Source organism: Trematomus bernacchii, unplaced genomic scaffold, assembly GCF_902827165.1.
Source record: "Trematomus bernacchii unplaced genomic scaffold, fTreBer1.1, whole genome shotgun sequence".
NCBI classification, from domain to species: Eukaryota; Metazoa; Chordata; class Actinopteri; order Perciformes; family Nototheniidae; genus Trematomus; species Trematomus bernacchii.
The window spans coordinates 561,354-578,815 of NW_022987790.1; the positions used below are offsets into that span (position 1 = coordinate 561,354).

Below are 17,462 nucleotides of genomic sequence, written 5' to 3' on the forward strand. Positions count from 1 at the left end.
ATCTCTAGACTACATATTAAAAGCCTGTACACACAAATTATAGAAAAATAAAACACTGCTTTCGGATTAGCAAAGTAGTCTTCAGTCGTAGAGATTACAGGTGAGCGTCACGACAACTTTAGGGTGTTTTTTGGGGAACACCTGTAAATATAATTAATGCTAAAATATAGCAGGTTACTAGATTGTAGTCGACAGAAAAGAAACTACGCCTGACCTCTCGAAGTTTTCTATTTCCATGAAGTCACACTGTATGGAGGGTTAATGGGAATGTGAGAGGATGTTAAACAGAAACACCGAGGCCTTCCTGATGGAGGTGATCGGGGGGAGGGGGGGGGGGGGGCAGGTTACTGGTTCTTCTTGTCCTCTGGAGGGGAGTAGGGGGGAGGCTGGTCCTGAGGAGAGAGGAAGGGAGAGAGGGTGAGTTTGAAAAGAACATCATGGTGATATATGTTGAGAAATATGGACATAACGTCATAGTATATTATGTTGAACAATTCGGAAAAAGGCAAAGTATAACATGTCGAATGATTGGGGGAAAGTCCCAAAAAAGTCATAGTATAACATTCCTAAAGGTTTGGGGGAAAGGTCATAGACATAAAGTCATATGTTGAAAAATTTGAAAAAAAAGTCATATTATAAAACGGACAAGTCAAATCAAGCAATCTGATTGGTTCTTAGCCGTGATATAATGAGCGTATATCACGGGTAGAATTGTAGTTACTTTTCACAACAAGTCAGTATCCCTCCGCGTCTGAGAAACCGTTACAGCTGTTACATTACGTCCGTTACGAAACTAACTAACTAACAAAGCTCAAGATGGAAACATGTAAGGTTAACTTCGACCTCCGGGGGGGTCTCACTATGGAGGAGTGGATTGAGGAGTGCCTATCTCCAGAGAGCACCTAAACGACGACATGCAGAGCTACGTGGAGAGCAGGTAGTAGACCAACTGGAAAAGCTTTCTGATGCGGGTCTTGAAACAAAGCAGAGAGATTATGACCGTTAGTGGCCACAGGTGCGAAAGCTCTCTCCAGAGCTACTGGAAGCCCAATCTCGGGGACCGGAGAAAGTGGAGCAATATTCTCGCCACGCCAAGCAACAGCCTAGAACAACCTCAGCCTATACAAGTAACCACGTAAGCCATGCTACTGATGCTGGACAGGTTTTCAGTGGCTGCACAATAAACGGCAACATACACATTAATGTAGATAAATAGCCAAATAATGGATCAACGCTCGCTGTCTAATATGTTCGCTAGCTGTTAGTGTTGTTGCATAGCAATTGCTTAAATATAACATGTTGAAAAATTGAAAAAGGGTAATAAAAAAAAGTCATAGTCGAAAACTTGGGGGGAAGTCATCGTATAACAGATCCAAAAATCGGAAAATAAGTCATAGTAAGACATGTCGAACGTTTTCAAAAAAAGTCCTATTATAGCATGTCGAAAAATAGGATCAAAAAGTTATATTATAACATGTTGAACAAATTGATAGTATCGCATCGCGAACATTGGAAAACAGTCCTAGCGTGTTATCAGGCTGACCTGCGGCAGGTAGACGTGGGTCGGAGGCAGCTGAGAGCAGCCGGCGCTCGCTGCTGCTTCGGCTGCTTTAGCCTCCGCTGGAAGAGAGAGAGAGAGGGGGGGGGGGGGGGGGGGGGGATATAAATCACATTAGATATGGGATGCTGTGAGAATTAACCGTCAAGATTATCCTGACTGAAATGAGTGCAATAAATCAAGCCTAAAATCATAATTATGCTCATGGATTAAATTATTGTTGTCAAGAACCACCGTTGTTTATTAAATTAAAAGGTGCATCTCAAGGGATTTAAATATATAATTCAATTTAACATCAGATACAAAAACTATTTTACATTCAAAGGCAATCCATTTACAAAAAGCTTCCTAAAGTTAGACATTTTAAATCAGATTTTTTTCTGTGTTTTTTCTTCATTTGTTTGTTACAAGTGTTTCAAGCTCGATGGATGGATGGATGGATGGATAGATGATAGCTCACCTGCTGCAGAGGAGGGCAGGTCAGGGTTGTGGGGGGGGGGCTGCTGGCCCAGAGGAGCAGAGTATGGAGGGGGGGGGGATATACGCCGCGCTGGCATCAAACGCCGGGGGGGTCGGGTAAAATCCACCTGGAGAGAAACAGAGATACAGGAGTCAGAATCAGTTCAACACACAAGGAATCTGCTTCGGTGAATAACGGCGCGTACATTAACACAGAAAGAGCCATTCAGATGTTGAAATAAAATAAAATGTATAAGAAAATATGAAAGAACCATTAATAATAATAAAGATTGCAAAACATTTTATGGTTTTAGCTCCTATTTTTTCTTTCAAGGATTCATGCAACTGGAAAATGAGCAAAATGGCACTTCTACGATTCAATAAAGAAAATACTTATTCGTATCGTGGTCATTTTGTTTTACTTAAAGTAGTATTTTTTAACAAGTCGTAGTGTTGTGCAGAAATGTGTGATGATGATGAAGGCAGCTCCTACCTGGAGGGGGGGGGTTGGGGTAGGTGTATCCGGGCGGAGGTCCAGCCGGATACACCCCATTATTCGGGGGAGGGGGAGGGTAGGAGAACGCTCCGTTGGCCGTGTAGGGGCAGCCGAACCCAGCGGAGACCGGCTGACCTCTGGAGGCTGAAGGGAGCAGAGGGGGGGGGGGACAGAACTTCAGGACTGTTTCAGGGTCACACTTCCTCTTCAAATTCAATTCAAAGACCTTTTAGTGTCCTTCCTGACCCATTTCCCTCAGATTCAAGACCCCAACACGGCATAGTTTGAGAGATGATAACCAATTTGTAAATAGTCAAAGCATAACATGTCGAAAATTGTAATGATAAACTACATACAGACGACATTTGATTTAGTTTGTTTTTGAGCAATTAGCATTAAGGCTAACCAGCGCACTGTGATCGAAACTAGATTACACTATCGATATAACAAGTGTTGACATGTGCTTGCTGAACATGTGTATTTATTACGTTTTTCTTATTGAACTTACAGAAACAAGCCATTTCTATTCTTGTAGTAAATGTATAAATTCAAGCTGTTTAAATCAAATCAAATCAAATCAAGGTTTATTTATAAAGCACATTTAAAAGCGATCTTTGGTCGGGCCAAAGTGCTGTACATGTAATAACTACAATCACATAAAAACACATTTCTATAATCACAATAAAAGACAATAAATTACAACAGATTTTTTTTTTTTAAAACACAGGGAAAAGTCAGGAGTGCGTAGATTTAAAAACCCCTGGGCCGACCTCACATGGAGGGGCAGAGTGTTCCAGAGCCTCGGGCCAGCTGCTGCGAAGGCTCGGTGCCCTCGGGTTTTGAGCCTGGTCTTAATGTCGGAATATGTCTGTTCATAAATCTTTCAAGGCCTTGTTTTATTTACCTTAAGTTCACCAACTTTCAAGTATTTAAAGGACCCAAGGGAACCATGTGTTAAGGCCTTTACACGAGAGTTGGGATACATATATATATATATACAGTTTATACGTATGTGCTCCTGCTCTACATGTGGATATTCTTTAGTGCAAATCAACAACACATCCTTCAGGTAGAGGCTGGATAGTTGTGTTCCCGTACCCTGAGCAGCGACCTGCAGCATGGACTGTCCGAACTCGATGGCTCCTCCTGCTGCAAACACCAGTTTGAAAGAGGCGCTGCCCTCCCAGCCTCCTGCAACACACACACACACACACACACACTCAGATACTGAGAGCAACACACACCTGTAGTGTGCAGACACTCTGGGATGCATCAGATATTGACCATGCTTTAAGATAAGATAATGTTGGGAAAATACTGAATGTCCTCTTCCAACATGAGAGTAACATGATAACAAAGGTATCCCAACTGTAGCTGTGAACATGACAGGATGTATGATTACTTAGAAGAACCGGTATTCCTCCATCTTGTGACTGTGTAACTCCCTCTCTTGGATATCAGCATGTGAAGGACACTGTTCAGGAACTAGTTGATGCTCTGTATGTGATGACTACTTCCATTCTGGAGAGGATCACAAATACATGGATCCTGAGATTGAAGCTCAAGCCGGGGACCAGGGATTATTAAAAAAAAAATAGTATTCAGAAAGTCAGATTTTTGAGATTTTAAGAAAAAGTCAGAATTTTGAGAAAAAGTCATATTTTTGAGAAAAATTCTGATTTTTGAGGAAAAGTAAAACATTTGAGGAAAAGTAAAACATTTGAGGAAAAGTCAGAATTTTGAGTTTTTTGAGGAAGTCAGAATTTTGAGAAAAAATCTGATTTTTGAGAAAAAGTCATATTTTTGAGGAAAATTCTGATTTTTGAGAAAAAGTCATATTTTTGAGGAAAAGTAAAACATTTGAGGAAAAGTAAAACATTTAAGGAAAAGTCCGAATTTTGAGTTTTTTGAGGAAAAAGTCAGAATTTTTGAAATTTTGAGAAAAAGTCAGAATGTTGAGATTTTGAGAAAAATACCAACAAATCTCTTTTCTTGTTTTGACTACTTCCATTCTTGAGAGGATCACAAATACATGGATCCTGAGATTGAAGCTCAAGCCGGGGACCAGGGATATTTTTCTAAAAGTAAACATCTTAATAGAAATAAAATAGCATTAAAAAAGTAGAAAATGTACATGTTGAATTACAAATGTACAGCGATAAAATATAAAGCAGGATATTATAAATACATTAAGTTTGTAAGGAATGGAATATTAAATATTATATTGAATATAAATGGGAGAAGCAGAGAGTTCTCTTCCAGCCAGAGGAGATTCGTTGTGTGATTTGTTTGACGTTTTAACCCTTCAATATAATTGTTCTCCTCTATAATTCAGCCCTAACCCTCGTCTCACCTCCAGGCTCAGCGTTGACGGTTCCTTTGATGTAATTGGCTCCGAGCACCGGCTGTTTGACCTCGCAGCCCTTTATGAGGTAGAAGGGCATCATGAAGGACTGCAGCAAATCACGGCTTTTCGCCACGAAGATCACCTGAAACAGCAACAGCACTCACATTGAAAATCTCAATATACCCTCATTTAGTGGACATTTTGTTTATTGGTAAAACTTTATTTATTGTTTTTTTCCACACATAACACAATAACAGGAGAAAATACAGAGTACTAATGAAGCTCAGCGCAAGTTCAACCAGGAAGACAGTCTTTACTCATTCATTTACTATTTCCATGTTACTACTCTCTCTCCTCTCAATAAGTGATCCCCAGCTTAACCAATCACTTCGCTCTATTCTCACAAGCCTATCAAAGCACTCCGCTAAACCTTTTTAAATCTGCTCTCCCCCCTGACAGCTGTCATTCCAGGTGACTCGACGCAACCCTCCTCCACCCCCTTTTCACCTCCTGTCCCTCTGAATCCAGGGTCAAGCTAAGCCCCTCCCCTTCAGACCGCCCCCTACTATCCATTCACCACCACCAGGGTCAAGCTAAGCCCCTCCCCTTCAGACCGAACCCAACTATCCATTCACCACCACCAGGGTCAAGCTAAGCCACTCCCCTTCAGACCGACCCCAACTATCCATTCACCACCACCATGGTCAAGCTAAGCCCCTCCCCTTCAGACCGACCCCAACTATCCATTCACCACCACCAGGGTCAAGCTAAGCCCCTCCCCTTCAGACCGACCCCAACTATCCATTCACCACCACCAGGGTCAAGCTAAGCCCCTCCCCTTCAGACCGACCCCAACTATCCATTCACCACCACCAGGGTCAAGCTAAGCCACTCCCCTTCAGACCGACCCCAACTATCCATTCACCACCACCAGGGTCAAGCTAAGCCACTCCCCTTCAGACCGAACCCAACTATCCATTCACCACCACCAGGGTCAAGCTAAGCCCCTCCCATTCAAACCGAACCCAACTATCCATTCACCACCACCAGGGTCAAGCTAAGCCACTCCCCTTCAGACCAACCCCAACTATCCATTCACCACCACCAGGGTCAAGCTAAGCCCCTCCCCTTCAGACCGACCCCTACTATCCATTCACCACCACCAGGGTCACGCTAAGCCCCTCCGCTTCAGACCAAACCCAACCATCCATTCACCACCACCAGTGTCTAGACCCCGGGGGGTTTCATCGGTTCGGTTCTCCCCTCCCGAATGATACTCCTGAACAACGGGGCCTGATCGCCAAAACTCCATTACATTCATTTGTGTATTCCTGGCAATAGAGTGGCGAAGTCCCTCCCCTTCCGGTTGACCCCCATGGGACCTTATTTCGGAAAAGTTATGCATTGAAGTCAATGGAGAGAGAAAGATTATCTTTCGATCCCGTTTGAATTGTGCCACGAATTACACATATGATGTTTGTCAATTTAAAAGATAATTTTGCAAGTCAAAAAAATTAAAATGTGTCGTAAAACTGTGAAAGTAAAACTGTGAAGTAACACATTTGTTTGTGTGAAAGGCTCAATGAACTCCATAATTCCATATATTTTGAATATATATATATTTGTATATTTGTATATATATATATATATATATATATATATATATATATAATATCTGTATGTATATTTTCTATTTTGTATTTTGACATGTATATTTTATATTTTATTTTATATTTTATTTTATTTTATTTCTATTCTTGTATATTTTGTTTTATTGTAAAATGCCTTTTATGCTGCTGTAACAAAAACAATTTCCCAATTTGGGATCAATAAAGTACGATCTATCTATCTATCTATCTATCTATGAACTACATCTCTGGTCAACCACACACGTCACCAAGATGGCCGTCACTACTGTCTTGTCAACAAACGATTGACTATCACCACAATGAAACACGTCCTGAAGAATGTCATGCAAAGCCTGCCTTCCTTTGATTCTCTCTGAACTGCCTGGTCGTTTTAATGTTTAATGTCAACCATTTGTGCAGATAGCATGAAGTAGAAAAGATCGCCGATGCTAACGTTAGCGTTAGCATTTCTCCCCCGGGAATTAAATGGTGTATTATAGAATGATCACACCGGTGACAGTACTATTCAAAGGGTTCACGAAATATGACTACTACTTTTACTGTTTAACATTTCGGGTTACTTAATGTTACTTCATGTTAAGGCTAATAAAAATGACAAGGCTGTAATGCTAACTAACGTGCTAGCTACTAGCTAGGTAGCTAGCTTGATCCAGCCACTCCTGGTCGTTTCATCAGACGGGAAGCAAAAGAACGAGCAAGACCCATTGCTGGTATAATAACAACCTGGTACTAAGCACACAGGCATCTTGTTAAAGTTATCTTATCTTAGCCAGCGCCATATAGATAGATTATATCTATATTGCGCTGATCTTAGGTATCTGAATGGTGGAGGTAAACAATTGTGACATCACTTACGCGACTCTGGGATTTGTAGTCTTTCTAGTTACGTATTTTTCATAGTCTTATATTTCAACAGTTTTACGACAAACTGTGACTTTTTTGACATGGAAATGATTTTTTAAGTTTGACAAACATCATATGTGTAATTCATGGCACAATTCAAACGGGATCGAAAGATAAGTTTTCTCTCCCCATTGACTTCAATACATAACTTTTCCGGAATAAGGTCCCATTACCCGGAAGTAAGTGGGAGGGACTTCGCCACTCTATAAATATGTATTCTTATCAACACCGTCTCTCCTGATTGAAATATATTTTATAGGGTTTCATCAATTCACTTTTTTTGTGTCTTATCTTTCCGAGATAAATCATTATTTATTTGATTGTATTTTTATTTTTATTATCATACCTTTTACCTCCTTGTGTCTCTTAACCTGTTAAAATGTTATATTTTGCTGCATGGACTTTTTAAAGTTCTTAACAAATAATCTGAGGGGAATTTCTTGTTGTGTATTTTTAACCTGTGATGTGTTGCCATTTTGTAAAGCACTTTGAGCTGCACGTGTTGTATGAAAAGTGTTAAATAAATAAAGCTTTGTTATTATTATTATTTATCTCCTGCAGGATGGAGTGTCCGTGCACCAGAGGTGGGAATTAGTGGAGTACAAATACTTTGTTACTGTACTTAAGTACATGTTTCTGGTACCAGTACTTTACTCCACTACTTATTTTTCTGACGACTTTTTACTTTGACTTCTTACATGTTGAACACAAATACCTGTACTTTCTACTTCTTACATGTTGAACACAAATACCTGTACTTTCTACTTCTTACATGTTGAACACAAATACCTGTACTTTCTACTTCTTACATGTTGAACCCAAATACCTGTACTTTCTACTTCTCACATGTTGAACACAAATACCTGTACTTTCTACTTCTTACATTTTGAACCCAAATACCTGTACTTTCTACTTCTTACATGTTGAACACAAATACCTGTACTTTCTACTTCTTACATTTTGAACCCAAATACCTGTACTTTCTACTTCTTACATGTTGAACACAAATACCTGTACTTTCTACTTCTTACATTTTGAACACAAATACCTGTACTTTCTACTTCTTACATTTTGAACACAAATACCTGTACTTTCTACTTCTTACATGTTGAACCCAAATACCTGTACTTTCTACTTCTTACATGTTGAACACAAATACCTGTACTCTCTACTTCTTACATGTTGAACTCAAATACCTGTACTTTCTACTTCTCACATTTTCCAAACAGGCTGGTTCCTTTAGTTTGAATGTGTGTTTGGTGGCGTGATCATTATTATTTAGAGTCATTGCGTGCCTATTGATTTGAACACGATCCGTGTATCCATCATTTCCTGGTCTTCTCTAAAGAAGAGGGACCAATGAAAACGTTGTCATGTTGCCGTTGTTCAGCATGGAAACATTCATTAGCTAACAATGACATTATTGTTCTATTAATATAAAGGGAGGTCAGGTACTCTTTAAAACAGCTGCTAGTTATGGGTACTTTTTACTGAAGTACATTTCAAAGCCCTCTTTACTTTGACTTGAGTAAAGAAGTTTAGTCAGTACTTCTACTTTCACCAGAGTATTTTTAAACACGAGTATCTGTACTTCTACTTGAGGAAAGGATGTGTACTTTTGACATCTCTGGCGTGCACTCAGAAGACGCTGTGTTTTAATGAGTAATAAAGAGCTGTCTCTCACCCGGTAGGGAGTGAGGTAGATGCCTCCCTTCTTGCTCTTCCTGAAAGCTTCGGGCAGGCGTTCGGCGTCGCAGAAAACCAGCTCCACGTTATCGTAGTTCATCAAAACGCTGAGGACAGAAACACAGTCAGTGGATCAGAGATATAATAACGTCATGATTAAAGTGAGACTGCGTATTGTAGAGAATTTAATTTATTCAGTATTTTCTTTATATTGTGTATTATTTAGAACCTCTATGTCCTTCTATTGTGAATTTGTTTATACTTGCTGCTAATGTTATTTTTACTATATTTGTATATTATTGTATCTTTCAAATATGTTTTACTTGTGTGTAATGCTTGACAAAACTGCTGCTGTGACAAAATACTTTCCCAATTTGGGATAAATAAACTGTCTGTCTGTCTGTCTGTCTGTCTGTGTGTCTGTGTGTCTGTGTGTCTGTGTGTCTGTCTGTCTCTCTGTCTCTCTGTCTCTCTGTCTCTCTGTCTCTCTGTCTGTCTGTCTCTCTGTCTCTCTGTCTCTCTGTCTGTCTGTGTGTCTGTGTGTCTGTGTGTCTGTCTGTCTCTCTGTCTCTCTGTCTCTCTGTCTGTGTGTCTGTGTGTCTGTCTCTCTGTCTGTCTGTCTGTCTGTCTGTGTGTCTCTCTGTCTCTCTGTCTCTCCGTCTGTGTGTCTGTGTGTCTGTCTCTCTGTCTCTCTGTCTGTCTGTGTGTCTGTGTGTCTGTCTGTCTCTCTGTCTCTCTGTCTGTGTGTCTGTGTGTCTGTCTCTCTGTCTGTCTGTGTGTCTGTCTGTCTGTCTCTCTGTCTGTCTGTCTGTCTGTGTGTCTGTGTGTCTGTCTCTCTGTCTGTCTGTCTGTGTGTCTGTCTGTCTCTCTGTCTCTCTGTCTGTCTGTCTGTCTGTGTGTCTGTGTGTCTGTCTCTCTGTCTGTCTGTCTGTCTGTGTGTCTGTGTGTCTGTGTGTCTGTCTGTCTGTCTGTCTGTCTCTCTGTCTGTCTCTCTGTCTCTCTGTCTGTCTCTCTGTCTGTCTGTCTGTGTGTCTGTCTGTGTGTCTGTCTGTGTGTCTGTCTGTCTGTCTGTCTGTCTGTGTGTCTGTCTGTACAAATATATAAAAACTTGTCTATTATGTGTTTTGCTCAAAATACAAACAGATCATGCATTTTAGAAATCCCTCATATCCCTCTATTCCAGCTGTTAGAGAAACGCTGATCTTGGGTCCTTAGCTTGAGAAAAAAAAAAAGAGGAGGCGGAGCTAATGCCTGATCAGAATTCTACCGGAGATAAAGTTAAATTCTGCTGTGATAAAACGCCATCCTGTTCTAAACCACATCAAGGATTATTTCTGAAACAGTATGGCGCTCAAATGCTTTTTCTCTCTCAGGTTTATCACAAGGTGAGTTCCTTTTTTTATTTCCTGCTTTTTAAACACATGTGTTCTCCAGTACAGGTTAGCTCTGAGTGTTAGCGAGGCTTGCTAATGTAAACACAGACGAGATTACATCCAAAACACGTCAGGCATTGTTTCTGATAGCAACTTTCTGTGGGTCCGCCGCCAATTTGACGTCATATCGGCAGCGAATCTGTATCCGCTCGTTGTACCCCCGTTTTTAACAGATGTGGGTACGGAGCATGGATGTTTAATAAGAACTGGATACAGCGTGGGAGGCGGGGCCTCGTTCCTTCCTATGAGAGATGCTCATTGGCGCATGAGGACAAAATGGCCCAACTTTTGAGAGAGCGAAACGTCACGAAAGTATTCATATAATCATATAATCCGTTCTTATTGTGCATCCATGGGTAAAGGTAAAACTCATGTAGAACTGAACACGTCACATGAACGTGCCGGGCGGCGCAGTCCCGTGGGTTAGATGCGCGTTCATAATGCAGAGGAAAATAACTCTCAGAATAACGTTATTAGCACATTTTTACAACTTGAGGACTGAATGTTTTTAATAAGGGCTATACAAATGTTCATACTGGGTAGTTTATTTAGTTTAAAAAAAGATTATCCAACGATTTACAGACGTCTCTTTCCCAATGTTAGTCAATGGGAAAAGTATTTGCGGGCCCAGCGACTGATACGGAAGTGTAGTACCACCGTTTGGCCACAACGAATATTTTCCTCAGAGTCCGGCGCACTTCCTGGGGGCTTGGTACGGAGGAAAAGGGAAAGGGTTTTATTTTCTGACGCTGCGTGAGTTCCCAATACCAGGGACACATTTATGTATAAAAGACATCAAAAAGGGCATTTTGCATGATAGGTCCCCTTTAAAGAAAGACTGGTTTCTAGTCCAACTGTCCCGTCTCTAAACATAGCCGCTCTCTTTCAGTAAATACTGCAGAAAAAGGATTCGCTGAGTTTAGCTGTGATGGTTTATCGAAAGATCCAGAAGGTTCTAGAAGGTTCTAGAAGGATCTGACCCGGTTGGTAACGCAGACTAAACAAGGGATTGATAGGAAAACATGGGGGATAAACACAGGGAGAAGGGCAGTAACAAGACACTGTCATACATGATAGACTAGTTAGAATACAACTAAATAACCTTTAAAGGTCACCTATTATGCAAAATCCTTTTTTTTCCATGTCTCTTCTACATCACCATGTGTCCCCTCTTCTTCATGTCTCTTCTACATCAACATGTGTCCCCTCTTCTTCATGTCTCTTCTACATCAACATGTGTCCCCTCCTATCTTCATGTATCTTCTACATCACCATGTGTCCCCTCTTCTTCATGTCCTTTCTACATCACATGTGTCCCCTCTTCTTCATGTCTCTTCTACATCAACATGTGTCCCCTCTATTCTTCATAGTCTCTGTCTTTCATCAAACATGTGTCCCCCTCTTCTTCATGTCTCTTCTACATCAACATGTGTCCCCTCTTCTTCATGTCTCTTCTACATCAACATGTGTCCCCTCTTCTTCATGTCTCTTCTACTCAACATGTGTCCCCTCTTCTTCATGTCTCTCTTCTCATCAACATGTGTCCCCTCTTTCTTCATGTCTCTTCTACATCAACATGTGTCCCTCCTTTCTTCATGTCTCTTCTACATCAACATGTGTCCCCTCTCTTCATGTCCTCTTCTACATCAACATGTGTCCCCTCTTCTTCATGTCTCTTCTACATCAACATGTGTCCCCCTCTTCTTCATGTCTCTTCTACATCAACATGTGTCCCCTCTTCTTCATGTCTCTTCTACATCAACATGTGTCCCCTCTTCTTCATGTCTCTTCTACATCAACATGTGTCCCCTCTTCTTCATGTCTCTTCTACATCAACATGTGTCCCCTCTTCTTCATGTCTCTTCTTACATCAACCATGTGTCCCCTTTCTTCATGTCTCTTCTACATCACATGTGTCCCTCTTCTTCATGCTCTTCTACATCAACATGTGTCCCCTCTTCTTCATGTCTCTTCTACATCAACATGTGTCCCCTCTTCTTCATGTCTCTTCTACATCAACATGTGTCCCCTCTTCTTCATGTCTCTTCTACATCAACATGTGTCCCCTCTTCTTCATGTCTCTTCTACATCAACATGTGTCCCCTTTCTTCATGTCTCTTCTACATCAACATGTGTCCCCTCTTCTTCATGTCTCTTCTACATCAACATTGTGTCCCCTCTTCTTCATGTCTCTTCTACATCAACATGTGTCCCCTCTTCTTCATGTCTCTTCTTCATCAACATGTGCCCTTCTTCTTCATTCTCTGTCTACATCAACATGTGTTAACCCTCTTCTTTCATGTCTTCGTCTACAATCAACTGTGTCCCCTCTTCTTCATGGCCTCTGTCTACATCAAACATGTGTCCCCTCTGCTTTATGTCTTATTCTTACATCAACGTGTGTCCCCTCTTCTTCATTGTCCTCTTCTACATCAACATGTGTCCCCCTCTTCTTCATGTCTCTTCTCATCAACATGTGTCCCCTCTTCTTCATGTCTCTTCTACATCAACAGTGTCCCCTCTTTCTTCATGTCTCTTCTACATCAACATGTGTCCCCTCTTCTTCATGTCTCTTCTTACATCAACATGTGTCCCCTCTTCTTCATGTCTCTTCTTCATCAAACATGTGTCCCCTCTTCTTCATGTCTCTTCTTCATCAAACATGTGTCCCCTCTTCTTCATGTCTCTTCTAGCATCAACATGTGTCCCCTCTTCTTCATGTCTCTTCTACATCAACATGTGTCCCCTCTTCTTCATGTCTCTTCTACATCAACATGTGTCCCCTCTTCTTCATGTCTCTTCTTCATCAACATGTGTCCCCCTCTTCTTCAGTTCTCTTCTTCATCAACATGTGTCCCCTCTTCTTCATGTCCTTCTTACATCAACATGTGTCCCTCTTCTTCATGTCTCTTCTACATCAACATGTGTCCCCTCTTCTTCATGTCTCTTCTACATCAACATGTGTCCCCTCTTCTTCATGTCTCTTCTACATCAACATGTGTCCCCTCTTCTTCATGTCTCTTCTACATCAACATGTGTCCCCTCTTCTTCATGTCCCTTCTACATCAACATGTGTCCCCTCTGTGGAAAGAGACTCTGAAAGTTTCAGGAACAAAGATTCTCTCTCTTTTTGTCCTGATCCATTTCTATAAAAACCTGTCTGAAAATGAGCTGATCAGATTTTGGCCACTTTGTGATGTCATAATGATGTTTTGGCTTGAGTAACCATTAGCCAATCAGCAACCAAGGTAACCCCCCCCCCCCCACCTTATCACCTGAATCTCCTCCTAGAGCACCATTGAGTTCTTTGTAACCAAATCTCTCTCAGAGGGGCGTGGGGAGGGGCTCCTTATTTTCATCTAAAGTAACAGGCAGAGAATCAGCACTTTGGAAACAGGGCTGAAACAGAGGGGATTATGGGTAATGCTGCAATGATCTGTTTGGTGTTTCAGCCAATCAGAGACAGGCTCTGTATATATCTGAGACCTGGGATATATTGATGAAAAACAGTATAACAGGGGACCTTTAATATAATGTTAACATGTATGTGTTCAGGTGACAGTTGACTGCAGTGGTGGACAAGTTATTCAGATTCTTTACTTAACTAAAATAATAAAATAAGGTGGCATTTTACAACTTAAATCCAATTAGATAAGTGATTAAAAAACATGTACAAATATAATACAATATAAAATAAATAACATTAAATTAAAAAAATTAAATAAATGTAGATAAGTAGTACAAAATAAATTAATAAAATTAAATATATTAAGATACAATTATAACTTAGATTAAAGAAAGGAAAGTATGAGATTAATAAATTAAGAATTCAATCAGATCAAATAAGCTAACAGATGCTTAGAAGATATTTAAATGTATTATAGACAGGATGAATTAACGACAGCACCTGAACTGTCATGTTAGTTTATCTGCGGACATTCTAACGGTTGTTAACGGTTGTTTACTAGTTAGCTGCTGATGCTAACTGTGTGCTAACCTCTCGCTGTTGTTGATGATGACTCCTCCTCCGGACTCGGAGTGGTTCTGGTTCAGAGTCATGATGGTCCGGACTCTCAGAGGAGATACAGCAGATAAAGGTGATCCTCTTCCAGGTCTTCTACGGGCCTCTCTGCGGATCCTGGGTCGGTTTCTGATGTCGCGGTTCTTGTTGTCAAAGAGATGCTCGGATGATTTTCGGTGTTGCACCTGCTCTTCCGGTACACGTAAGAAACGCCAACTACGTGACGTCAGACGCACAGTCATACGTCGTTAAAGATGATACGTGTTTTTTTTAATTAAATCACATAGAAAATACATTATTATGTGTTACATTTGATTTAAATTAAACTGTTAATGACAAGGTAACACGTGAGAATATTTAACATGTTAATGACTATTTAATATAGTAGACTTTTAACTATTTATTAGGTCAAACCAAACAGAAGCCATAGCCATATAATGAGTATTTTCTATACTTTAATTCACTTTAAATCACACAGGGATCATGCATAAATTATATATATGTATTTTCTTTAAAGTAAATTATGAGTACAGTTATAATATGACATTTCAATTCAATTAGAAGCCTGAATTAGGCTCAAATTAATGTTGACAGCAAACAGAATAGGGCAGAAAATGACTAAAGAATCATAAAAACAAAATGCATAAATAAATATATACAGAAATAAATGGATAAATATGTAAATAAATAGATAAATAAATAGATAAATAAATCATGAATAATAAATACATATTTGCTGTAATAAATAAGGAAACAAAAGTTTAAATGTATACAAACACATTTATCTGATATGTTTCTACATTTTTGTTATATATGTACTTTTATAAATAAAGCCAGAAATAAATAAAAATGATAAATAAATAATTAGACGCTTAAATACATTTAAAAAACTTGAGAATAAAACAAATCATAAATAAATATTGTATGGATGTATTTTTCATTTTTGTTTACCAACATGTATTTATTTCCTTATTTATCGATGAATTTTCTTCATGCATTAATTTATACTTATGTCCTTCTCCACACTTCACAGTGAGTATCCAGCGTTAACCATTTACAGTAAGCAGCCTCTCTTCTCAGAATCAGACAGCGGTCGGGTTGCAAAAGCACCTCCTGTTTGTGAAAGCTGCAACGAGAAGCAAAACCAGGCTGTGGGCAAACAGTGAAGACACAGCTGACCTTCCTTTGTGCAAATCACATTTTGAAATGTACAACATGTCGTGTGTCATTATACAATGTAGCTGGGATAAAGGTAGTAACTCTCCCCTTATACTATGTAACTGAAACGCCTGCATTGGACTCCTTTGTTTACTTCCAGGAGGTCATGTGGGAGGCGTGTGGCGCAGTGGCCTAGTGCGTTGGTGTTGGGATCAGAGGAGCACAGGTTCAAACCCCACTGCAGTCAGCATGTCATTGTGTCCCTGAGACACTTCACCCCAAATTGCTCCTGTGGGGAAAAGCATCTAACAAGTAACATGTAATGTAATGACATCACTACTGTATGTAACAGAGAGAAATGCAGTTTTTCTAATTTATGTGTTGACACAAGGAGATATTCAAAATCCCCTCTGTGTAAACCATTGACTCTCATAAGTCAACAACATTAAACAAGAATTTTAAACATGGCTTTGTGCAATAGTCACATTTCTGTGCGAGAAATGTAGGCAAATTAGCCCCTGTTTAATAACATAAAGCCTCATTTGCATATGTAAACATAGCATTTCAGAAAACTTGTAATACAAAAGATAATTGTCTTAATGTCAGTAATCATCTTGTGAAGTTTCAGAATGATATCTGTTTGTTTAAATGTTTACCATATTCACCTTTTGAAAGATGTCCACGTCTGCTGTACACACACCGGACTGTTTGCAGACCTATAATAGAGTAAATACCCTTTTTAATTATTCTCTATGAGGAACACACAATGTTCACAGACCACATAAGGACTGCTGTGTCATGTTACTGCTGTTTCATTACCTCATTCATCAGGTGGGAGGGGGGTCCATTGTATGACTGCAAACACTACATAATAACAGCATTAATTGTGATTAAAACCACAGAGCCAGGAATGAGATTAAATGTCTTTTATTTTTGCATTAAGACACTTTATGCACCAGATGAAGAAATAGTCATAAGTCACAGTTACTGATGTTACCACCTTCTACAGGAAGTGATGACTTCCTGTCGCTGTGTGATAGAGCACACTGCTTCCTTATATCACAAGGATATATCACACACACACACACACACACACATCAGGCAGGTTGTTAAATATCCTCATCATCATCATCATCATGTCCAGGGAAAGACACACCGTCAGAAAGGGAGATAATCTGCTGCAAACACCTGACCAGGTAAGGGCTGACATGCAATTTATATGTGGAGACTGTGGCTCAGTGGAGAGTGTGCTGGACTTCGAATCAGGGGATAGCAAGTTCAAACCCCACTGCAGTCAGCTTGTCGTTGTGTCCCTGGGCAAGACACTTCACCTCAAATTGCTCCTGTGGGGATTGTCCACAGAACTGAATGTATGTTAGTCGCTTTGGATAAAAGCGTCTAACAATTGACATGTAATGTAATATGTATTTACATGTTAAAAATAGGCAGAATTTTGATTAATTTTGTCGCCCAGCGTGGTTTATATGGAGCTGTGGTGGTGACGCTGTTAACGAAATACATAAATATGAATATGAATGTTTGTTTAGCTCCCTTTCTACAGGTAAGTGCCGTTCAAAGTGCTTCATAATTGACTATTAAGCAGATAATAAGAACTGTAGATTGGCAAAAACAACACGAAAAATAAATGAAATGAACAATTTAAGACAAAATGCAGGCAATAGTAAACAAATATTTATAATTAAACGATATAATAAACAGGAATAGAAGTTAATCAGCATGAGAAATGAATAA

General features: G+C 39.9%; 2 protein-coding genes across 2 annotated transcripts in view; one reads left to right on the forward strand and one right to left on the reverse strand.

Annotated features, from left to right (window-relative positions):
- Positions 1-344: 344 nt before the first annotated feature.
- wbp2 (WW domain binding protein 2) lies at positions 345-14,750 on the reverse strand. The gene is given in 9 exon segments (XM_034149622.1): positions 345-392; positions 1,544-1,620; positions 2,019-2,094; positions 2,096-2,145; positions 2,511-2,657; positions 3,612-3,704; positions 4,867-5,002; positions 9,097-9,205; positions 14,529-14,750. Coding segments are annotated over 9 exon segments (798 nt in total). The 5' UTR covers positions 14,591-14,750.
- Positions 14,751-16,786: 2,036 nt separating this feature from the next.
- unc13d (unc-13 homolog D (C. elegans)) overlaps positions 16,787-17,462 on the forward strand; it is a 34,375-nt gene continuing 33,699 nt past the window's right edge. Inside the window, 1 exon segment of the mRNA XM_034149668.1 lies at positions 16,787-16,906. Coding sequence (XP_034005559.1) covers positions 16,847-16,906 — 60 coding nt within the window. The 5' untranslated portion in view covers positions 16,787-16,846.